The following is a 24538-nucleotide window of genomic DNA, read 5'->3' on the forward strand; positions in this document are numbered from 1 at the left end:
GGGGGGGGGGGGGGGGGTTGGAGGGAAGAAGCATGAAGATGCCAGGCTACAAGGGATGTGGAGGAGTGGCCTAGTGGTTAGCGCACCAGTCTTGCAATCCAGAGGTGGCCGGTTCAAACCCAACTGCTGCTCCTTGTGATCTTGGGCAAGTCACTTAACCCTCCATTGCCTGCCTCAGGTACAAACTTAGATTGTGAGCCCGCCAGGGGCAGAGAAATATCCAGAGTACCTGAATGTAACTCACCTTGAGCTACTACTGAAAAAGGTGTGAGCAAAATCTAAATTGTGTTCTATTGGGGATCATTTTGACTGTCTATTTTATAAAGGCACATAGGAACTTGATATGAAATTACTCCTTTGAATGTTTTCAGTGCTTTGACGATTTCCCTAGTCTTTTATTTGGCACTGGTTGCTTATATAAAAAGAGGATGGTACAAAGTTGGCATTACCAGAGTTTCTTTTGCTGGTGGGAGGGGGGGTGAAGATACTGTTCCATGTGACCAGGAGGCATCGTCTGCGTTCCCACTGATTCTCGCCCCAGTGCGTTCAGACTCTCTTTTCTTATTGGTTGCAGTATATGTTGGCCTGGCAACAGTAGGTGCAGCCACATGGTGGTTCCTGTATGATGAAGAAGGGCCGCAAGTCACTTTCCAACAACTGGTAAGTGGGGGAAAAAAACTGAACACCTGCTACATCTCTTCCCTCTATAGAAACATTGGTGATTTGGAATGCTTAGATTCTAGCCAGGCAAACTTATCTGTAAAAGAAAGTAGGCAGCTACTTCTCTTTATAGAATCCTAGCATAACAAGTGAGATACCCACGTAAAAGTCACAAGCACTTGTGCCCAGGGGCATATCTGACCTTCAGTGGTAGGGGGGGGGGGAGCAGAGCCGAGGTGAGGGGGCACATTTTAGCCCCCCCCCCCGGGTGCTGCCCCCCCCCGCCATCGCTGCCATCATCATCATCGCCGACTCGACCCCCCCCCCCCCGCTCGCTCGCTCGCCATCGCCTACCTGGGCTGGCGGGGACCCCATCCCCCGCCAGCCGAAGTCTTCTTCCTTCCTTTCAGGACGTCAGACTCAGAAACCTGAAAGGAAGGAGACTCAGAAACCTGAAAGGAAGGAAGAAGACTTCGGCTGGTGGGGGATGGGGTCCTCGCCAGCCGAGGTAGGCGATGGCGAGTGAGCGGGCGGGGGGGGTCGAACGGTAGGGGGTGCAGGGCCAAATCTACGGGGGCCCTGGCCCCCGTGGCCCCATAGCAGCGACGCCCCTACTTGTGCCAGTCATGTTCCAGAGATAACGTGCGTAACTTACAGCGGGAGTTGTCAACCCAGTCCTCGGGACACACCTAGCCGGTCGGGTTTTCAGGATACCCACAAGGAATATGCATACCCTACCTCCATTGCATGCAAATTTATCTCGTGCATATTAATTGTGCATATCCTGAAAAACCTGGCTGGCTAGGTGTGTCCCAAGGACTGGGTTGAGAATCCCTGACCTACAGTATTCTATAAGTTACGCACATAACTGTGCCCCCGCCCAGACTCTGCCTATGTCTGTGCCCACCCTTGGACTACACACTGTGGAAGATCAGTGGCGTTCCTAGGGGGGCGGACACCCGGGGCGGTGCCCCGCCCCCCCGGGTGCAGCACCCCCCACGATGCAGCGTGGACCCCCCCTGGGTGCACGCCACTGGGGGGGGGGTGCCGCAGCGCACGCCTGCTCAGAGTTCCCTGACTTCGCGCGTTCGCTGCAGCTCCCTCTGACCCGGAACAGGAAGTAACCTGTTCCAGGGCAGAGCAGAGGGAGCTGCAGCGAACGCGCGAAATCAGCAATCTCAGAGCAGACGCATGCCGCGGCACCCCCCAGCAGCGTGCACCCGGGGCGGACCGCCCCCCCCCCCCCTTGGTACACCACTGTGGAAGATACACACCTATTTATAGAGTAGCACATAGGCAGGTGCGTCTGTATGTGTAAATGCTGATATTCTAATGGTGTATGTGAGTATCTGGTGCCTAAACAAAGGCACCACCTTTTATAGGCTGACCCACGTGAAGGGCAATTCTGTAATGAGGGCTCACCTAAATGGCAGGGTCAAATGGGCACATCCTTTTTTTAAAAAAATTTTTTATCTATAACCATTAAAATTTTTACAAGCGATAAAACAACTTGCCGAAAATACAGAGAAAGTAATTTATAGGAATTATTTCAGTCAGGTAATTCTATTCTCTTCCTTAGGCCACTAAATAGGGAGAGTGAAACAAGACAAGGAGATCAATTAAACAGTAAACAGAAAAAAAAAGTGGTCTTAACCTGATTATCCCCAGATATTACTCATCTAATTCATTATTCCACATTGATCATCTGGTTGGCTTCTTCAAGGCCAATACGGTGTATAGTCAAATCGTTTCATTAAAAACATACTTATTGTCCAATATTAGTTAGAAATAATACAACTGATTACATTCTTTCTCTTTAAAAAACCAGAAGTTATTTAACAATACATATACTTAAGTCTCTAATTCAAATCCCACTGATTAAAGTAATCCCAGTTTTCACAGGCTTCACTCCTTTTAAAGTAATAATTGAGGAAATATTTCTGAGGAAAACTTTAGGAGTCATACCAGGAACTCTGGCAAAAACAATAATCTCGATATTAATCATCTATAAAATGGGCACATCCTTTACAGATTAAGTTTGCATATTATAACAAATATAACCACCTATATGTAGTGGGGTATTCAGGGATTGGTGTGCACTGTCATATGTGCATGTATGTTTGTGTGACATGCATGTTGACGTCGCAGGCATAGGGACATTGCCAAAATGACTGCCACCATAAAACTCTCAAATTTTGGAGCTTCTAGACACACAGAAACAAAGATAAAGACTATATGGCCTATCCAGTCTGCCCAACCATGCCATCTACTCTAGAGATCCTATGTACTTGTCCCAAGCTCTCTTGAATTCAGATACAGTCCTCATCTCCACCACCTACACCTGGAGGCCATTCCACAAATTCTCCACCCTTTCCATGAAGAAGTATTTCCTCAGGTTACCTCTGAGTCTGTCCCCTTTTAGCTTCATTCTATGCCCCTCGTTACAGAGCTTCCTTTCAGTTGAAAGAGACTTGCCTCCTGTGCATTTATGCCACATTGGGTTTTAAAGGTCTGTCATAGTTTTAGTGCTATGTCCAGGGAATAGAATGCCTTGAGTACCTCTCCTGGGAAAGGCCTGTAGAAACTGAACTATGCAGTGTGAGGTGGATGACTGGCTGGTGCCTTCTATTGCCTCAAGGGGTGTCTGAAAGGTTCCAGTGGCCAAATGCACAAACACACACACTGGCTGTTGCACAGAGAGATGGGGTGAAGGGGATGAGCAGGCAAAGGGGGGGGGGGAGCAGAAGGTGTTTAGAGGGTTGGATATGGTGTTTGGTAGAAAGGGGAATAAAGCAACCAGGTGGGTATTAATTGGGATGTAGAGGGTAGTTAATTAGATGATGAGTGAGGCCTGACCACACTCTGAAACACTAACCAGCACCGAACTCTCCTGGTCAAAAAGACGTCTCTGTTATTTAGTTGCCATTTATAGGAATTTGGGCACATTTTATCACGCCATTCACGCGCTTAATGTTTATAGAATGCATCCTGTGTGCTTGGCTACCGGTCCCGTCCAGCACACCCCCACACGAATGAACCCATTTGGCCTTTACGGAACACCACTTAGCGCATTCCCGGCTTTTGGGCAGGCAGATGTTTATTTTGAGCACATGAATGGAAGCTAACTTTTATAGAATTGGTATTTTCATGTCTACAAGTAGAATGTGTTTGGCAAAAACAAAATAAATGCATTGTGTAGTACATGTTAGATTTCAGCGCTAAGCGTTATATAAACACTTCTTGTGTCAGAGATACCTATAGTAGTTTTGTAACTAACTTAACTGTCACATCAGTTGCTGTCCACCCACCTCCCTTGGTGCTAATTACTGTCCTTTCAACAGAGGAATTTCATGAAGTGCACCAGTGATAACCCAGTTTTTGAAGGAGTCGACTGTGAGATATTTGAGTCTCGATATCCAACCACTATGGCTCTTTCGGTGCTAGTAACCATCGAAATGTGCAATGCCCTCAACAGGTATGTATGAGAATCTGAGGAGCAACGTCCTACGGTACCACTGGGTTTTTTAACCAGTTTATTTTTGACATCAAACAGAGCAGAACTGTACAGCTATGAATGTTCTCTTGTTCTTAAAGGAGAACACAAAGCGGAGCTTTTTCGTTCGGACCTGTGGTCACACCTCCGCTTTTGGCCATCTCCGCTTTGGGCTAGATTCTATATATGGCACCTAAAAAAGTGCTGTTCTATAAGCCACACTTAAAATTAGGTGCTGTATACAGAATAGCACTTACGCTCAGGACTCGCGCTTAACTTTAGGTGTGGCCATTTGCATCAACTGAAATGCATCCCCATTATTCTATAACAACATGCCTTAATGTTAGGAATGCCTTAATTCCGCCCATGACCCTCCAGTTTCTTTGCCCCTTTTCTTTTACTCACGTGTAAAATTTAGGCACATAAGTTACAATTAAATCTAATTGGTACCAATAATTGGTTGTTAAAATGGCAATTATTGGCTCTAATTGACTTGTTATTCAATTAAATTGGGCATGTGTGCAATTTTTGGTGACTTTTATAGAATCGGGCGGTTTGCGTTCTCCTTGGAGTTGTCTGCAGTGGTTTTTTCCTCTCTTCTTAAATTCATGTGTATGTTTTATTGTGGAACTCAGAATGTATCTTGTTAGTGTATTCTAATCTATGTAAATCTATGTAAGCCACATTGAGCCTGCAAATAGGTGGGGGAATGTGGGATACAAGTGCAATAAATAATAATAATATTCTTCTCACCATGGACTTAAAGATAAGGGAATTGTGATATTTATTTCTTTATTTATTAATCGCCTTTATGAAGAGATTCACCCAAGGCGGTGTACAGCAGGTACAGTTTAACAAAAGAACTTACAATTTTGTTAACTGCATCACAATAGTAAAATAACCAAGAATAAACATAAATACAATAAATGAGGTAAACTTGAATACAGTAAATTGAAACCTAATAATAGAACTACTGTGAAACAGTATAAAAAATATACACATTTGACAGCACTGGAATTCAAATACCAGAGATATAATACAGTGTTAGCATAATGATACACCTAATAAGCATGCATTACAACATTCAACTAACATAGACATGATGTTAAAGATTTTCTACAATATGGCTTATCATATAGCTGAGGGACCAATGTTGCGTTACTTAGTTGGATACATCAAGCTTTTGATCAATTAAATTTATTGAACCATTTTCATGTGATATTTTATTTAAAAAAGATGAAATAGATTGATGATGACAACTGTATGGTGACTGTATACCATTGACGGTGACGGTTCAGCTGGTTGTATCTCACCTTTGAAGGTTTTTTTCTACACAATTGTTTGGCTGGAAGTTTTTTTGGATGGCTTCATTTTATAAAAGCAATATAGATCCAATGTGTTTTTTATACAATTGCCACCTAAAACCCGCCCCTGTTGCATGCAAATTCACCCACCTGCTCCAAAGGAGGTATAAATGTGTGTATATATCCTGAGGGTAAATTTATAAACCATTTTTGCATATAAAACAGTCATTGGAAGCAGATCAGATGAAGGGCCAAACAAATCTTTATTAGTAACATGCAAACCAAGAATGGCCTACACTGGCTGTGTTTCTCCCACACAAGGGCTTCTTCAGGGGCTAAAAAGCATAACAAACACATATTAGTAAAAATCATGATAAATAATAATAAATACAACATAACCTTGAAACATAAAACATAAATATTTTGTGACAAATAAAAACCAAGACATGTATAGCATATTAACTGAGCCACAGTAACGAAACATACTGTATAACAGCAAAAGTAAAAACAGGACACCTACCTCACTGGTGTTCACAGAGCACATCTGATCTGCTTCCTTCTGTTGCCATCTTAGAGTTTGTGAATCGATTGCCCTGTTGCTTTCTCGGACATAAAACAGTCATTTGCATGCACAAATGGGCTCTTATAAAATGAGGTCATGCCTAAAGTAGTAACAGTGCAAGCTGACACATACTTGTACAGTAGGGTGGGCAAAGTCGCAATTTATACACATAGGGCCCGATATTCAGCCTGCGACGGTAAGTGGCTTGCAAGTCACTCAGGCCTAGATGATCAATTTCCTGCGCTGTTTTGAAATAGCATCCTAAAAATAGCGCCGGAACAGCACGGGGAATTAACTCCCCAATGATCAACACTAATGACATGCTAATTTAGGTGCATTATTAGCGTTGATCATCGGGGGAAAGTGTGGAAGGATTGTGCCTGGGCATGCATTCAGGCACAATCCTCTGCACTTGTTTGACAGGTCTGGGCTGTCAAAACCCTGGACTGTCAAACACAGGAGCTGGAGTTCCGTGGGACCCCCTGGACCCCCCCACTAAAAATGCAAGGCCCTGGTGGCCTAATGCCCCCACATTCCCCATACAGCGACCTCCAGCACCCAACCCCCTGACACAAGGGCTGTCCAGGGGGAACTTGGGAGGGCACTAGGGCCTCAGCTATTGGGGGGAGGTCCCCCCAGGACTGATGGTGGCAGCCCGGGCCTAGCATGGACCGGGGGGGGGAGGAAGAGCCTTAACCCTAACACCTGCAAGCTTACTTCGGATGCCCTCTGATCAACCGTGCTGTGTAAATGCAGACGCTAGTCCAGCACTAGTGGCCTCAAGCGCTCGCATTTACTTTTGACCATCGGCCTGTCAGAGCGGCAGCCTAAATTAACCTCTAGGCATTTCCAGCGTCTAGCGTTGAATATCTGGATTAGTGCATCAACCCAGAAGTTAACTAGGCACCAGCTGATTTTCAGATCTACGTGTTAGAGCCCTGTTAGAAAATACACTGTCCTGTCCTAAGTTTATCTGCTTAGCTGGATAGCAGACTGAATATCGCCAGTAACTAGCAAAGAAGCGGCTCCACCCAAACTCTACACCCCCCCCCCCCCCCCCAGAGTGTCCTAACATAGGGACTGGTGGGTTAAAGCTGATATTCAGCGGCTCTACAGTTAGCTCAGCGTGGTTTGACAGGGCAGGAGCTTCAGGTCAGACATTTGCACCTGCTGTTAAGCACACATGCTCATGCTCCTAAAATTTATTCTCCTAGTTTATGAGTATAATTTATGCTCCTAAATTAGGAGCATACTCTGTTTTGGAGCATAGATCCTCAGGCTGCAGAATGACTGACAGTGTGGCCTTATAGGCAGACCGCCGATAAGGTTTTGTTTCTGTGTATTTTTGTTTTTTTAATTTAAGCTAGTTTGGCAGCTGGATCTTGTTCTCTGATTTCTTTTCAGTCTGTCTGAGAACCAGTCCTTGCTGAGAATGCCCCCCTGGCTCAATATTTGGCTGCTGGCTTCCATAATAATGTCTATGGCACTTCACTTCCTGATTCTCTACGTCAAGCCGATGCCAGTGAGTACAGAAACTTTAATCAACACGCTGGTGAGGGCTGCAAGTCGAGAAGGGTTACAGAAACATACCAAAAAAAAAGGTTGCAAAGGGGCACCGACCGCCTTGATCATTCTTTGACAAATCTATCAGACAGTCACAGATACGTGTTTATATGCTTAAAATTGCACGCAAAGTATGTGCACAGAGAGGTGGAGAGTAATTCTGTTATAGGGGCAGGCTAGTTGTGGAATGTGTTTTAAGCCTATTCTGTAAAGAATACTAGGCACTTATTTTTCTTTACAGAATACTAATGCAAACGGACAAAACTGCATATCTGTGCAGATGCAATCACTGACACCGATGTAAATGCCGGTACCGAGATGTTATCCTATGCGCTCTGCTCACCCTTCACCCAATCTCCACCCGTATGCATGCCCAGAATCAAAGTATTCGTCATCATATCATGGCCCCCCCCCCCCCACCATGTAAATAACTAAAATACCACTATTTGTATACCTTCCTTCCACGTAAAACTAGGTGGCTTCTTATAGAATTATCATCATGGGGGTACATATTCAGCCAGCAGCGGTTGGCATTTCTTTGGCGGTGGCCGTCGGCATAATACCTTGATATTTAATGCCAGGCCATGCACAGGCACTGGCATTGAATATCTGGGTTTGTACAGCCAGCTGTCGCTTATCCTGTAAAGCGAGATATTCAGCATTTAACCACCTAAGCTGAAACAGATAGAGAGATAGGACTGAGTTTTCTGTGGTCCTGTTTGTCTTGTTAACTTATGCGGTTAAGTACTGAATAAAAATCCTGAGTGGTGTAGAACGGGTAGAACTGAAACAATTTTTCACTCATTCAGAAAGTACAAAGACCAGGGGACGCCCAATGAAATTACATGGAAATACTGTAATACAAATAGGAGGAAATATTTTTTCACTGAAAGAATAGTTAAACTCTGGAACTCGCTGCCAGAGCATGTGGTAACAGCAGATAGCTTATCTGGATTTTAAAAGGTTTGGACAAGTTCTTGGAGGAAAAGTCTATAGTCTGCTATTGAGATAGACAAGGGGAAGCCACTGCTTGCCCTGGGATTGGTAGCATGGAATGTTGCTACTAATTGGGTTTCTGCCAGGTACCTGTGACCTGGATTTGGCCACCATTCGAAGCAGGATACTGGGCTAGATGGACCACTGGTCTGACCCATTATGTCTATTATTATGTTGTTATGTTATGTCCTTAACTACATAACTACTTAACTTAACTACATAACTACTTAACTACATAAATGCCGACCGCCTCCGGACCACCCACAAACTTGCCAGCTTCGTGTTTGGCGATTAGTGGGGGTCACTAAACAGTTAAATGCCACTGAATATCAGCGGATAGCCCTGCACAAGTGATTTAACCAGTCAATATCCCAATTAAGGTAGACCTCATAGGGACCGATATTCAGACGACGGAAGTTAGCTCTGCGGTCAGCGCAAACCTGGAAATTCAATGCCGGGCCATATCTGGTGACCAGCATTGAATTTCCAGGGTTTTTTGGCCATTATGCACATAGCTGGTTAAGAGGATATTTATCGGCTGACCAGCTTAGCTATAGTGGCCAAAGAGAGACCTGCTATATAGGTGGGTTTATCTGGCCGCTAAACTAACTGGTCAGCCAATGAATATTCAGCAGAGAAAACCAGCTTTCTCCCGCTGAATATTAGCGCTTAGCCAGTTTAAGCGAGTGGAGGAGTGGCCTAGTGGTTAGGGTGGTGGACTTTGGTCCTGGGGAACTGAGGAACAGAGTTTGATTCCCACTTCAGGCACAGGCAGCTCCTTGTGACTCTGGGCAAGTCACTTAACCCTCCCATTGCCCCATGTAAGCTACATTGAGCCTGCCATGAGTGGGAAAGCGCAGGGTACAAATGTAACAAAAATTAAAAAAAAATAAATTTAACCAGCCAGGAGCTGTTCCTGGCTGGTTAAATAGTGCTGAATATTGGGCAGATAGTGCCTCATTGACATGATCTATGTGTAGAGCCCTGCTAGAAAATTAGGTCCGCATTCCCTAATACACGTTTTTCTTGTTCTGTGTTTATGACCCAGAGTTCTAGCTGGAATAGTGCCCGTTCTGTTTAACAAATAAAATACAGAATTGTATGTGATCATAGCTGCACTGTACTGCCAAGTTTATAGCAAGGGACTCCTGCCAGCTGTATTGCACTGAGTGGGACACTTGTTATTTTCTTAAAATATTTTAACAAGGGGTTCTCCCCTCCACAATGATCCTATGAATGAGTTGTCCTATTTAGCTTGATCTCTGTTGCACTTGATGGCCCATGGTGCAGTGCAATCACAAAGCCCCCTGTGGCACCCCCCCCCCCCCCCCAGCCTCACTCCCATAGACTGACCACTCTTGTCAAGCTAGCGCTTGAGTTGATTAACTTTTTATCAGCATTCCATTTCCGAGTCTATCAGTATATCCTGTTTTCCATCCTGCAGCTCATTTTCCAGGTGACTCCCTTGAGCTGGCCGCAGTGGATAATGGTCATGAAAATTTCCTTTCCCGTTATCCTGCTTGATGAGGGGCTGAAGTACCTCTCCCGCCACCATCTAGACGGTAAGCCAGTTTTCTCAGTCAAGACTCCGTTCTCTGGACTCCCGTGGTACGCTCTCAACTTCTGCTTGATGGTTAGATTATGTAGGAATTAGCAGAAATATTTTAATGGAGATAGTTACTCCTTGTTATATGGTCAATATTCAAAGCCCTGATGCCATGAGAAGAGGCATTGATCACAAGTGCTGCAAATTTGGTCATTTGAAATCTCTACGTGAACAAAGTTTGTGCTCTATAAATGGGCATAGTTAGGGACATTTCATAACTGATCAGCAGCTTAACTGTTTAAGGAGGGTAGTTAGCAAGCTGTGGTAGGGCACTAACTTGCATTATTTGCCCCTTAACACATGTTAAAGGGCTCTAACACTGGTTGCAGTGCCCTTATATAGCAATAAGTAGGTCATCCTGTGTTACATAGTAATGAGATGCAAAACATAAAAATGCATGCAAAGCAGCTCATTACCTATGTCAGTACTATAGAGTGGCTTGCAGTGTGCACCAGTGTGTCATCAGTAAATCATCGCTAAGTGGACAGAGTTTCCATGTTTCCATAGAAGAGTAGACCCTTTTATGGAAACATGATCCCTAGCGATACTAACAGGAGCGCCACTAGGGGTTGCTGGCGTCGTTTTGAAGGAAGGCAATGGCGAGGGCAGGAGTGACTGGGTATTGCTCCTGTCTGCACCACTAAAAACCAAGGATTTCCACTAAAGTAGCTTGGGGGAGAGGTTACTGCTTGTGGGGGGGGGGGGTGTGGTTGAGTGAGGAGAAAATTGCAGGTGGGAGAGGGTCAGCCACTGTGGGGGGGGGGGGAGGGCATTATGGTTGGGGGAAATCTGGTTGGGCTGGCACAGGGGGGAGGGCTTGATTGGGGAAGGAGCCCAAGAGGGACCTTCTGCATTGGCAGGGAGGGGGAGAAGAATGCTCTATCCACCATTTTTTAATGACCGGTGTTGGCCCCTTTAAAAGATGGCCCAGAAGCATCGGGCACCACTTGGCAGCCTGATGCTCCCAGGCCCATTTAGCATTGGAGCCAGAAACTTGTAGTACTGAAATACCACTGTTTGGTGGCCCTTGTGGTAAATCAAGATGTGGTAAAAGCCCGCCTTGTACCACACTTTGATAACTCCCCCCCCTCCCTCCCCCCCCCCCACGAACGATATTCAGCCCCTAAACAGAAAACTTATGTATCCAAGAAGCAGCACACAAATAAAGGAATCCTTGTAAATTGATAGTTAATTAAAGTTATACATGGATTAGAAGCTGCTCCATATGGATATAACTTTAACTGGATAACTTATGATTTAAAGTTACATGGCCTACCAGTAGAAAATGTTACCTTATATTTGAAGGGACAAGTCACTTCAGATGGACCCATTTATACTTTTATTCAGTGACCTCCAACAAAAACATTTAGGTGGCATATTAAGGATGTCCAGCGTAAAAGGACCTCAATAGAAGATGAGCTGTCCCTCATTGGTTTAATGTTGTTACTCAAATTAGGAGATTCTCCACAATCATTTGTGGCATAATTAAAGGAGAGCTAGATAGTGGTTAGGAAGGATAAATGTTAGAAAGGAGTGAACCGGAAACCCTTGGTGTACTTCCCTTCCTTTTGTAGCTAGATAGATAGGTAGATATCCCGTAAACTGCTCTGAAGAGTAATCCAAGGGCAATATATCAAGTACTATTAAACTTAACCTCTCTGTGTTGAAACATGCACTGCAAACTATTATCCAGGTGCACTGCAGTCATGTGAAATATTTTATATAGTACTGTGCTGTTTCGTTAGAGGATATCCATTCTTACTTGAGAGCTTGGACAGTATAAATACAGCACATTCAGGCAGTATATGTTTTTAATGGCAGTAGAACATACCAGTGAAGGACGATGACAAAAACGTCTAACGGATTCAGAGAGTTCACATCAGAAGTTTATTGCACAAAAAAAACTGGACTCGACGCAAATTGTGTTTCGACCACAGAGACCTGCTTCAGGACTCCCTGCAGTTTGTAAATATTGCAATTTCTGAAAGTACTAGAACATCTGTGAGCAGTGTACCAATGAGGAAGAAACTATTGCAGACAAACTCATCTCAAATACACAGTATCAGGACAGTGACATGCACAGATAAAGCCAGGCCTCTGTGGCCGAAACGAGTCGTGTCGAGTCCAGTTATTTTGTGCAATAAACTTCTGACGTGAACTCTTTGAGTCCATTAGACGTTTTCTCATCATCCTCTGTGTCTCTTTCGCTGTGTGTGCTTGACTGATTTTACCCGTGCAGAGGCTCCTTGTTCTTCTGTGCTTGTCGAGTAGAACATACCAGCCACACAACCCTTGGAGAAAAAATACCCCCCACCCCGCACCCCATCCCAGAGACTCATATAGAACATGATGAATTCGATATCTTTTTACTCTGTTTGTTTTTCAGAAAATTGGCCAGACTCTTGCACCCACCTACAATGTCCCAGGTATTTCTAAGTGGACCTACCAATTCTTCCCGATGACAAATCCTATTTTCCTGTTGTTCCCCTGCCAGTTTGTTTCATATTGTCCATTTGTTTGCCAGTGCTTTCCATTGTGATGGTGCTGCATATTATACAATAGAGAATGACATGGGTACAAAGTTTGACCCCCCCATCTTCACTTCATCCCCCCAGACTCAAACTCCATCCCCACCCTGTCCCTGCAAGCTTTGACTCCATCCCCACCCTGTCCACGCAAACTTTGACCCCATCCCCATCCTGTCCCCACAGACTGAAACTCCTTCCCCACCCCATCCCTGCAAACTGAAACTTCATCCCCACCCTGTCCCTGCAAGCTCTGACCCCCCCCCCCCCAACATGTTTTGCAGTTTTATTTATTATGTAGGGCCTATAACCAATATAACCAAAGAAAAACATTGCATGTATATTTTAAAATTTTTATCCAAATACTGTTATGTCAATTCATCCCTATAAAGATCCTGGAACATTCTTATTGCTTGCTAGAGAATTATACAGGAGAAAAAGTATGTCCCCATCCCTACAAACTCAAACTCCATCCCCACCCTGTCCCCACAAGCTTTGACCCTATCCCCACTCAGCATATAATTAAACTCTGGAATTCATTGCCAGAGAATGTGTTAAAAGCAGTTAGCTTAGCAGGGTTTTGAAAAGGTTTGGAAACTTCTTAAAAGAAAAGTCCATATGCCATTATTAAGATGGACTTTAGGAAAATCCACTGCTTATTCCTAGGATAACAAACAAAATACACAGAGTGTATAAATGACAATGCGGTAGTCTTAAATCCTGTTTGGACTAAGGTGAAAGGGAGTCTCATACAGAATTTATCTGTTGATAGTAATAATGTTTTCACTCAATAGGTGAATATATTACATATGTTCGTGTCATAATCATTGACTCCACCTCCACCAACCCTTTAATAATAACAAAAAGTAACTTGCTCTGTTCTCTTTGTAGCTCTGTTCTCTTTGTATTAAATCTCAGTAGATATGTACTTGTCAAAAAGCAACACACTGCACTTATCTTAGGCGAAAAGGTGCCCTCTTGAATCCCCGACAGGTACCCGTTTCGTACAAACTTTGTCAAGGGGGAGTGGCTATAATTCTGTCGAAGAAAAAGAAAAAATAAAGAAAACAGACGTCAAGTCTCTTATATTTATATATTGACCTACTATTAAACTAAACTATGTGATCGCAAGGTCTTTCTTAAAAGCGGTTCAAGGCTTACCCGATTCATGCCCCAGGCTTCAGTATGTGCTGGTTACAATCCTTTAAAATGAACAAAATGGCGATAGCGTTTTATCTAATCTGAACTGAACAGCTGATGATGTTACGTCGAACGTGCATACGTGAGGATCGTCAGATGTTCTCAAAAAAGTTTAAATCCAGTGTTTATGGCTTATATGAGGAAACATATACATATTTTATATAGTATGTTAGGAAATTGAGTCAAAGAGTACTTGCGATCACATAGTTTAGTTTAATAGTAGGTCAATATATAAATATAAGAGACTTGACGTCTGTTTTCTTTATTTTTTCTTTTTCTTCGACAGAATTATAGCCACTCCCCCTTGACAAAGTTTGTACGAAACGGGTACCTGTCGGGGATTCAAGAGGGCACCTTTTCGCCTAAGATAAGTGCAGTGTGTTGCTTTTTGACAAGTACATATCTACTGAGATTTAATACAAAGAGAACAGAGCTACAAAGAGAACAGAGCAAGTTACTTTTTGTTATTATTAAAGGGTTGGTGGAGGTGGAGTCAATGATTATGACACGAACATATGTAATATATTCACCTATTGAGTGAAAACATTATTACTATCAACAGATAAATTCTGTATGAGACTCCCTTTCACCTTAGTCCAAACAGGATTTAAGACTACCGCATTGTCATTTATACACTCTGTGTATTTTGTTTGTTATTTTAACATATGAGACAGAGTGACGGTCTTAACTATTTTTTGAGTTATTCCTAGGATAAGCAGCATAAAATCTGTTTTACTTTTTTGGGATCTTGCCAGGTATTTGTAATGTGCATTGGCCACTGTTGGAAACAGGAACCTGGGCTTGATGGACCTTCAGTCTGTCCCAGTATGGGAACACTTATGTTCTTATTGATACCGTTACTATGGATTTACCACGGTTTACCCCATCCCCCTGTCATTCTCTAATTATACATATTGGGATAGATAGATTCAAGAAAGTGCCAAAATGTAGGTACAGACATGATGCATGCTAGGTGTGATTTATGTAACGATAGTTCCACGTGGAGTTGCCCTTATAGACACTAGATAAGTCTTCAGTTTCACGCCTGACGTTAGGCGTGAGCACTTAACGCCAGGTCAAAGGCTGGTGTAAGGGCTCATACCTAACTATTGGCAGTTACGTGCGTGTGATTCCTAGTGTCCTATAACCTGCGCACTTAACTCCTAAGCACACTCCTGTCCCAACCATGCACCTCCCACATCTAAGCGGTAAACTTTACAACATAAAATACGTGATCACAACTGGTAAGCTAAACAGCTGTGACCTGGAAATTCAGTGCTGCCTCATACAGGCAAATTGAGTCTGTTTTCATAAGACATCCTTTTTTTTCCTAGAGGGCCACATTAAACTTTAACAGAAATAAACTCATTTGTGGGAATTCTGAGTGTATTATGACTTTTTCAATTGTGATTCTTTCAAGCCCTTTCCTCAGCGTTCTTTCTACTTGTTCTTCCCTCTAGCTTCAGGTACCAAGTAGAAATATTCAATGTCCTTGTTCCATCTTTCACCAGGAATTCTCAGAGCAGCAAGCCAGGCGTGGGATGGGAGGCATTCACTGAATCCCTGCAGAACTCCAGATCAAACCAGGTTAGTGTGTGTTAAATCAATCCATTGGCTTCTGCTTACATCAGACTATTTTATCATGTGGGAGACAGAAATAGAATCTCAACCAGATTCTATTGAATCAAGAAGCTGCAAGATTTCCAGTCCCAGAGTTGCCAACTTGCCTCCGAGTCATCATGAAATATTAGTCTAATCTTTTTATAGGGAAGACAGTCTCCAAAAGGTATTTACATGGGTAAATGGCTGTTTAATACTTAGCAGCCTTCCCAGTGGGTAAAAGTATATTGAGTGGAGGTATTCCCAGAGATGGGTTTAGGGTACGGATTACAGTATCCCACATAGGGGCTCTTTTACTAAAGCTTAGAGCATGCTAATGGACAGTGTGCATTAATGCTGTGTATCCTATTTTAGTCCTATGGCCACATGGTACTTCGCACATACTAATGTCCGTTAGCATAGGCTAAGCTTTAGTAAAAGGGCCCCATAATTTTTAATATTTGTTGTTTGTTTGTCTTCTCATGCCATGCTCTGTGGGTAATTTTATAGAGGTAAATAAACCTTTATCCCCCTATAAAGGGTGCTTTGACATGAACGTGCAAATTTGGGTGTGTGCCTAAATTGCCTGTGCACCTTAATTGAATAATTAGCCAATTAGTGCCACAAATTGGCTTTTTCACAAGCTCTTATTAGCACTAATTGGAATCAGTTACAATATATGTTCTTAAGTTTAGGTGCGTGATCTATGCCTAAATTTTATGCATGTCCGTAAAAGGGGACACGTAAATGGGACATGGGTGGTTTGGGGTGCATCATGGGTGTGGTTTTAGGTTACGCACACTATTATAGAATAAGGGGGCTATTTGCACCACATTTTCATTGGTGCAAATGGACGTGCCTAAATTTAAACGCAACACCCCCCCCCCCCCCCCCAGGACTTAACTGCTGTTCTATAAGCCGCAGTTTAACTTTAGGTGCAGCTTATAGCGCTCAGGTTTTTTTTCAGTAACAGATTTTTTTCAACAATATTGATAGAATCTAGTCCTATATACCTTTTCTAATTATCCCAATGTACAAGTATGTGCTCTGACTGGTAGGTGCATGCTTGTAAGCAACCCACAGGGTTGGAGTCTGAGTGGAGTGTGAGCAGATACAGGAAATACACATGATTGGTTTAAAATATACACCTTCATACATATATCAGCCACACACAAGCATCAAGGTGTGCATTTTATACTTTGTGACTCCACCCAGCACTCCATCCAAACGCCACCCCTAAACATACCTACATTCCAGTCACTTATAAGCATTCGCCTACCTGTCAGAGTGCATACTTATATACTGGGGTAATTTCATAAGTATGGGGGTGTCACGGAGTTCATACATAAGTTGGTCCTGGAGTACCCCCTCGCCAGTCAGGTTTTCAGGATATCCACAATGAATATTCGTGAAAGAGATTTGTATATAATGGAGGCAGTGTATGCAAATCATTGTCATGCATATTCATTGTGGATATCCTGAAAACTTGACTGGCAAGGGGGTACTCCAGGATCAACTTGGGAAACACTAAAGTTAGAAAATACACACCTCCTTGTGCAGTTCAGCAGGTATATTTTAACTTACATTATAGCTACAGTTTCTGGGGGATTTGTGGGGAAAATTTTACACACACATAGGTGCCTTTCCTGCTTATTTTCGAACGAGAAGGCCGTCCATCTTCCGACACAAATCGGGAGATGGCCGGCCATCTTATGAACCCAGCCAAATTGATATAATCGAAAGCCGATTTTGGCCGTCTTCAACTGCATTCCGTTGCGGAGCTGACCTAAGTTAAAGGGGGCGTTTCGGCAGGGTATGGAAGGCGGGATGGGGGCATGGTAATGAGATGGCTGGCTTCGGCCGATAATGGAATAAAGAAGGCCGGCTCTGACGAACACTTGGCCGGTTTCACTTGGTCCATTTATTTTTAGGACCAAGTCTCAAAAAAGTGCCCCAACTGACCAGATGACCACCGCAGGGAATAGGGGATCACCTCCCCTTACTCCCCCAGTGGTCACCAACCCTCTCCCACCCAAAAAATAAAAAACATTTTTTTGCCAGCCTCTATGCCAGCCTCAAATGTCATACCCAGCTCCATGACAGCAGTACGCAGGTCCCTGGAGCAGTTTTTAGTGGATGCAGTGCACTTCAGCCAAGCGGACCCAGGCCCATAACCCCCCCCCCCCCCCACCTGTTACACTTGTGGTGATAAATGTGAGCCCTTCAAAACCCACCCAAAACCCACTGTACCCACATGTAGGTGCCCCCCTTCATCCCTAAGGGCTATGGTAGTGGTGTACAGTTGTGGGGAGTGGGTTTTGGGGGAGCTCAGCACCCAAGGTAAGGGAGCTATGCACCTGGGAGCAATTTGTGAAGTCCAATGCAGTGCCCCCTAGAGTGCCCAGTTGGTGTCCTGCCATGTGAGGGGGACCAGTGCACTACAAATGCTGGCTCCTCCCATGACCAAATGGCTTGGATTTGGCCGGGTTTGAGATGGCCGCCATTAGTTTCCATTATTGGCGGGAAACCAATGGCGGCGATCTCTAACACCAGTCCAAATGTTGAGATTTGGCCAGCCCCGACCGTATTATCGAAATGAAAGATGGCCGACCATCTTATTTCGATAATATGTTCGGGTATGACGCTTTCTGGGGCCGGCTTTAGAGATGGCCGCCCATATAGATGGCCGGCCCCATTCGATTATGCCCCTCTTTATATGTCTTTACTATAAAAATTAACTGAAAATAGGTGCCTACTGGACCTCCCACCTAGGCACTTGTTGTAAAATTAACTAAACCTTTGCCCATTTTAGTTGGAAAAAGTATTAATTATAATTAAAGGACACATAAGGTCTGCAGGTGTTTTTCTTAGCAAGTGTCCTTAGGTAGATTTTGCATTTTATTTCTCCATCCCAGTGCTTTTTTTGCGCCCCATATCCTATTGGAAATAGAAGAACGATTTTCATGCTTTCCCAGCTCTTCTACCAAATGCAAAGTCCTTCCTGCTAAGTCAGACAGGCTTTTTTTAAACTCTGTTTCTTGCCTCTTCTTTTTGCAGGAAGCAGGGAAAAGAGATTCATGATGCACAAGCGACATTTCTAAATAAAGGAACCCCAAATTGTAATTCAGACTGAGGTCTTGCATGTTCAGATATCAGTAGAAAACCAGCAGGACTTGCATGTGTCCAACTAACAGACCAATGCGGGTGAATTGTTAAAAAGAAAACAACAGCAACAAAACTGTAGATTTATTTGTAGCTTTTTTTTTCTGTACATAATGGTGCAATACCTGGACAGCTAAATTATGGTTTAGGGGAATGGAACTGTGTATAAGTGAGTCATTACAGATTTTTTGCTTTTGGACCTGCTGCAAGAAAGCAAGAAAATGCTGATAGCTCCATGAATGCAGGGTGTCTTATGAACAGGAAACGGATGACATTTGAAGGAAGAGGTCAACATATCACAGTTTAAAAGGATGTCCAGAAAGATTCCAGAGTTGGAAGAGAGAGGAAGGTGACCCTGCCACAAACAATCCAGATCAGAAAACAGGCTGAAATGCACAAGACAGGGGGAGGGATTATAGTAAAGAAATATTCAACAAGTTTTATCCCAGTTACCTCCAGGAGGCGGCTACCAAACTTGGATGTTAGTTCTGGTAGCCATGTTGTCTAGATTTTTTTTTACTTTTTACATTGAGGTAAGCAATGCAGGCAATGTAATACAATCGCTGGCCAGTGTATAGATTCTGAACCTGCAATTTGTTTGCAAATATTTTCCAAGAGGAAATGGAAGATTGCGAGCTGTCAATTTATCACACCGTCCATATATTTTGCTTCTCCTTCCTGCCTTGTGAATATTCCATTTGGTGTTGATTAACCTAAAGAAAGGAGTCTTCCTCTACTCATCCTCTCGCCTCAATAGGGCATGTGGCTATTCAAATGTTGAAGTGGTCATTTTAAACATTTTAAAAAGATGGGGATGGAAATCTATAAACCCAATGTTGTTTATTTCACCCCCTAGTCTCTTTTTTTGACAGAATTTTTTTTAAAGTGTGGATTTTATAGATGCAGGCAGGACTTCTGAAACTTCTCGCCTGGGTCATTCTGACTTCAGTTGATGTATTTTTTTAAATTGTTATATGAGGTATGTACTTAGGTTCTACAAAACCGCTTCATTAATTACTTCAGCGCTAATCATAATGGGGCCCTTTTACTAAGACGCGTGTAGACACCTACGCAAATACAACACGCATCAAATTAGAACTGCCACCCGGCTACCGCGTGCCACGGGCGGTAATTCTAATTTTGACGCGCGTCCAAAATGCGCGGCAGAAAATAATTTCTATTTTCTACCACGTGGCGCTAACCGGGCGGTAAACGGCAGTGTACGCGCGCTGACGATTACTGCCCCGGTTAACGCATGAGACCTTACCACTAAGTCAACGGGTGGCAGTAAGGTCTCGGGCCCAAAATGGACGCGCGCTGATTTTTATTTTGTCGCATGTCCATTTTCTGCAAAATAAAAGGGCCTTTTTTTGTAGGTGCGCTGAAAAATGGACCTGCGCGCGTCCCAATACACGCGCCTACACCAGCGCAGGCCATTTTTCGGCGCTCCTTAGTAAAATGACCCCAATGTCTGCTAGAGATGGGGAGAGTCAGCCTCTGTATTGCATGTGTGATTCCATGCATAGGTGTGTATAGAGATAGGTAATATCCCAGAGAGAAAGAGAATCCTTCCTTCACAGCTCCAGCAAGAAAACTTTGCATTGTAAATTATTTCTACCATATAAATACCTTGACGTGTTTGCTAAGAAAATGCAAATGTTATTTGCCTACAGTTGCCTTTTCCAAATTTGCCTATTCACGTGACCAGTTTCTCCAGTTTACGAGATTGACTAATCCCTGGGCTGATTTTTTTTTTTTCATGAACGTTTCATGATGAGGAAAACCCAATGGGGGGATGGATGCGCAAGTGGTTTTCTATATGTTGCCAAACTGTCTTTCAGCATGGCTGAATTTTTAAACATTTATTTCAATTCAGGTTAAGATTGGATTGAAGGATGCATGCTGCTCTCTTCCTATTCTTTCCCATCTCTAGTCTGAGATCTGAATGTGTTTCTCTCTTGTAAACTCACCCAGGTCATTCATCATTATTCAGCTGTTGTAGTCGTGTTTTTGTTTGTTTGTTTGTTTTAAATACACCATTCATGGCAGTCAAAAGATATCCAGATATTCAGCCTTTCTGCTGTACTAAGGGGTCCTTTTACTAAGGTGCGCTGAAAAATGGTCTGTGGTAGTGTAGGCACATGTTTTGGCTGCACGCAGAATCATTTTTCAGTGCACCTGTAAAAAATGCCTTTTTTTGAGGGGGGGGGGGCGAAAATGGACGTGCAGCAAAATGAAAATTGATGCACGTCCATTTTGGGTCTGAGACCTTACTGCCAGCCATTGACGACTTAACGGTAAGGTCTCACGCGTTAACCAGGCGGTAATGGTGAACAGGCGTTCAAATGCCGATTACCACTCGTGCGCCAGAAAAATAAAAATATTTTCTGACATGCACAGTGGACGCACAAAAAAAATGAAATTTTGTCCAGGACACGCGGTAACTTGGAATTGACGTGCGTTGGGCGTGTGTAGGTGTTTACGCGGCTTAGTAAAAGGGTCCTTAAGTTATTTGGATAACAGACTGAATGTTATCACTATCCAGATAGGGTTCCAGGTCTGCTTTGGTTCTACTCATTCTCCTCCCCTGTGCTATCTGGATAGTTCTGAGGCAGTCTGTCATTATATTCATAGGTACTATCCAGATAGCAGATAAATATCCTGGTCACTGGCAGTGATCCGGATAGCAGATAAATATCCTGGTCACTGGCACTGATCCGGATAGCAGGTAAATAACCTGGTCACTGGCAGTGATCCAGACAGCAGATAAATATCTTGGTCACTGGCACTGATCTGGATAGCAGGTACTGCAATCTGGATAGGTGCTTTTGATTATTGACCTGACCATGTTCATGAGAGACCCTGCATCACCAAAGTATAATGTGATTTTCATCCACTGCTGCACTTCAATCACTTGTTCTTTATTTAAGTGCTTGGGAAAGATTATTTCTCTTTCTCAGCTACAGACAGAAGAGGTTTCAGTTCTATCAGGCCACACCATGTGCCAAAAACAGAAGACATCCAGTTCAGGGATGTACACTGTCCATATACTACTGAGCACAATCATTGTACAGAAGTATCAATTGCATGAGATGTTACTGTAATTAAAATATATTTAAGGAATTTTAATATGTTACTTTTCAACAGCGCCGTATGGAGTTGCTAGCAGGAAAAGGGTGACCAAAAATATTTACAAAGATTTTTCTTCAGTTGTTTCTATCTATATAAATGTTGTGTTTTCAGTTTTGACCTGATTTTCAGTTTTTTAAAATGGTTATTTAGAGTGATTTCTCTAATGAGGAAAAATTAATGCTTAGATTTTGTTGGGGCAAGAATAATTTTGTTTTTTTTTTTTTAGTTTACACTGTACACAGCAGAAGTACATTATGGGGTTTTTTATATCACTGTAGCAATTAACTATACACTTTGTGACTCAGAGTGCGTGCTAGTTTATGAAATGAGGCAAATTGAAGAGCTGACTTTCTCACTGTCGGCTGCATATCGTGTCCCAGGTCTGTCATTTGTTGGTTGGTATGCCAAGTCAATAAAGAATTTAAATCATGATTTGTTATATAAGGTCGAGGGAAGCATCAATTTCAACAGTTTTTAAGCAGAATAAAACTAAATTATCTTTCAAAAGTATCCTTCATTATTTTATACTAGTAAAAAAGGCCCGTTTCTGTAGGCAAGGAAACGGGCCTTAGGCAGGCAATTCCCCCCCTCCCCCTGTGCTACGGCCCCCTCGAACCCCCCCTTCCGCGAACCTGTCGTTCCCACCACCGCCGCCGCCGCCGTTGTTGTGCTACCTTCCCTTCCCGTAGGTTCCTCAATCATCTTCTTAGAAAGTTTAACTCCGTGCGTCTGACGTCAGACGCACGGAGTTAAACTTTCTAAGAAGATGATTGAGGAACCCACCCGAAGGTAGTGCACAACAGTGGCGGGAGGGGGGTGCGGTTTTCGGCGTTCCGGGGGGGGGGGATCGACAGGTTCGCGGGAGGGGGTGGGTTTCGAGGGGGCCGTAGCGTGGGGGGGGGTGACAGCTGATTCCGAGGCAGTAGGAGGAGTGTTTCCCTACTCCTCCCCTTGCCTTGGAATCAGCTGTGTTGACGTCAGTGACGTCCGTGCGTGTGTGCCTCGCAGACCACTTGCAGCCAGGGAGCCACGGTCCCAAGCATAGAACGTTGCAGGTGAGAATTATTATATAGGATCTCTTTAAAGGAGCAATATATTTAGAAACCTCAGAAAAATGTGCCTGTTCCTTTGGCCCTCCTGCCCCTCCTTTCTTCTTGGTGGGCTGTGTGGGCCGAATGGTGGAGTGCCTGTTCAGAAGCATCATGCATTTTCCTTGTAAAAAATTATATTTGAAACATTGAAACTAACAGTAGAGCTTCCCCTTGGACACTCTGTTCCTCCATGATGCCACCACTCTTTGTGTTTGAATGGGTGAAAAGTGAGACAGAGAAGAAAAACAATGTCATTCGATATGGGCTGGAGTTTTTATTTTTACTGGGTTTTATCCCTCGCTTTGATTGTAGTTTATTTTTTTGTTAGCCAAGGTTGCTCTGTGTTGGGGGGAGGAGGAAAGGATTGGGAGGGTTCTTTCTTCCTGTTTATGGCTTTTTCTGCTGTTGTTGTCTCATGCTTAAACTTACAGCCCTCTAGTCTTAACACACTTTGGAGGTGCATAAATATTAATGCATAGAAGATGTAACTCTCCAAGGACAGAACCAAATATTCCCAAGCCAGTCATTCATTTTACTTCATCAGGGAAAAAAAAATGACGGGCATTGAATATCTTCAAACATTTGGTTACTTGACTCAGGAGTTTGGCAGTATTGAGGGGTCCTGATTGACAGCGTCATGTATGTCTGCGGGAGTCATAAGAAACACTAACAGTGATTGCTTCGTGTTAAAGCTACAAACACATTGCTGCCGAGTGAGCCAGTTCCTAGAGGGAAACGTTTTAACCAGTTCTGCTTTGAAGATCTGGTACTCTGTGCCTCATGGGATTTGTAGTTCTGCCTTTTCTATGTGAAATCCTGCACTGCGACTGCTAAAATGCCTCCAAAAAGGGATCTCAAAAAGCCAAAGCGAGGACTGGTCTAAAGAATTTCTGGAAACTGGTTATATGTCAACTCTACACCTATGCAACCCTTCAGAGATTGCAGGGTGTCTTAAATATATACACACACATGAATTCTATAAAAGTCGCTAAAAATTGCACGCAAATTGGGGCATGCATCCCATTGGTGCATGCAATTTAATTAAATTTAATTAAATAATGAGCTAATTAACACTGATAATTGGCTTGTTAACAAGCAATTATTGGCACTAATTAGATTTAATTAAAATATACATGTGTACATTTAGGTATGAGTTCAAAAGGAGGGCACAGAAATGGGAGGATCATGGGTTATATAGGGGCGTTCGAAAAATTTATGCGAGTAGTTACACAATAATGGAGATGCAAGCCTAATATAGATGAAAAGATTTGCATTGTTAGTGCAAATGGCCATGCGTAAAATTAGGCGTGATTCCCAGGCATAAGTACTTTTCTACAAACCACGCCTAACTTTAAGTGCAGTTTATAGAATGGTGCTTTTTTCGGTGCCAATTTTTTTTTTGCGCCATTTATAGAATTCAACCCAAAATGGCAGTTTGTTCTGGGGAAAAAATTAATTGTAGAACAAATTTTGAACAAGGAAACAAAGGTGATTCATTATTTCAGTTAGTTCTATTGGATAAACACAAACTGGGAGGGAATTTATTTGGTTTTGGCATGCTAATATAAAATGACTTGAGAAGATATTGTTATAACAGGTTGCCTAAGTTAATAGGGCGGAAGGTGCCTTTATATAAAAACACATA

General features: G+C 43.2%; 1 protein-coding gene and 1 long non-coding RNA gene across 2 annotated transcripts in view; both read left to right on the forward strand.

The window, feature by feature from the left end:
- The window catches only part of ATP2A3 (ATPase sarcoplasmic/endoplasmic reticulum Ca2+ transporting 3), a 244389-nt gene extending 224572 nt beyond the window's left edge, over positions 1-19817 (forward strand). The window contains exons 17-22 of the mRNA XM_030222465.1: positions 575-660; positions 4002-4135; positions 7424-7541; positions 10023-10140; positions 15421-15496; positions 18566-19817. Coding sequence (XP_030078325.1) covers positions 575-660; positions 4002-4135; positions 7424-7541; positions 10023-10140; positions 15421-15496; positions 18566-18641 — 608 coding nt within the window. The 3' untranslated portion in view covers positions 18642-19817. The remainder of the gene's footprint in view (positions 1-574; positions 661-4001; positions 4136-7423; positions 7542-10022; positions 10141-15420; positions 15497-18565) is intronic.
- A 1213-nt stretch (positions 19818-21030) lies between these two features.
- On the forward strand, positions 21031-22042 carry LOC115456737. Its single transcript, XR_003939913.1, has 2 exons — positions 21031-21398; positions 21475-22042. It is a non-coding gene; the product is annotated as an uncharacterized LOC115456737 (long non-coding RNA).
- The last annotated feature ends 2496 nt before the right edge of the window (positions 22043-24538 follow it).

Source organism: Microcaecilia unicolor, chromosome 13, assembly GCF_901765095.1.
Source record: "Microcaecilia unicolor chromosome 13, aMicUni1.1, whole genome shotgun sequence".
In the NCBI taxonomy this organism is placed as follows: domain Eukaryota; kingdom Metazoa; phylum Chordata; class Amphibia; order Gymnophiona; family Siphonopidae; genus Microcaecilia; species Microcaecilia unicolor.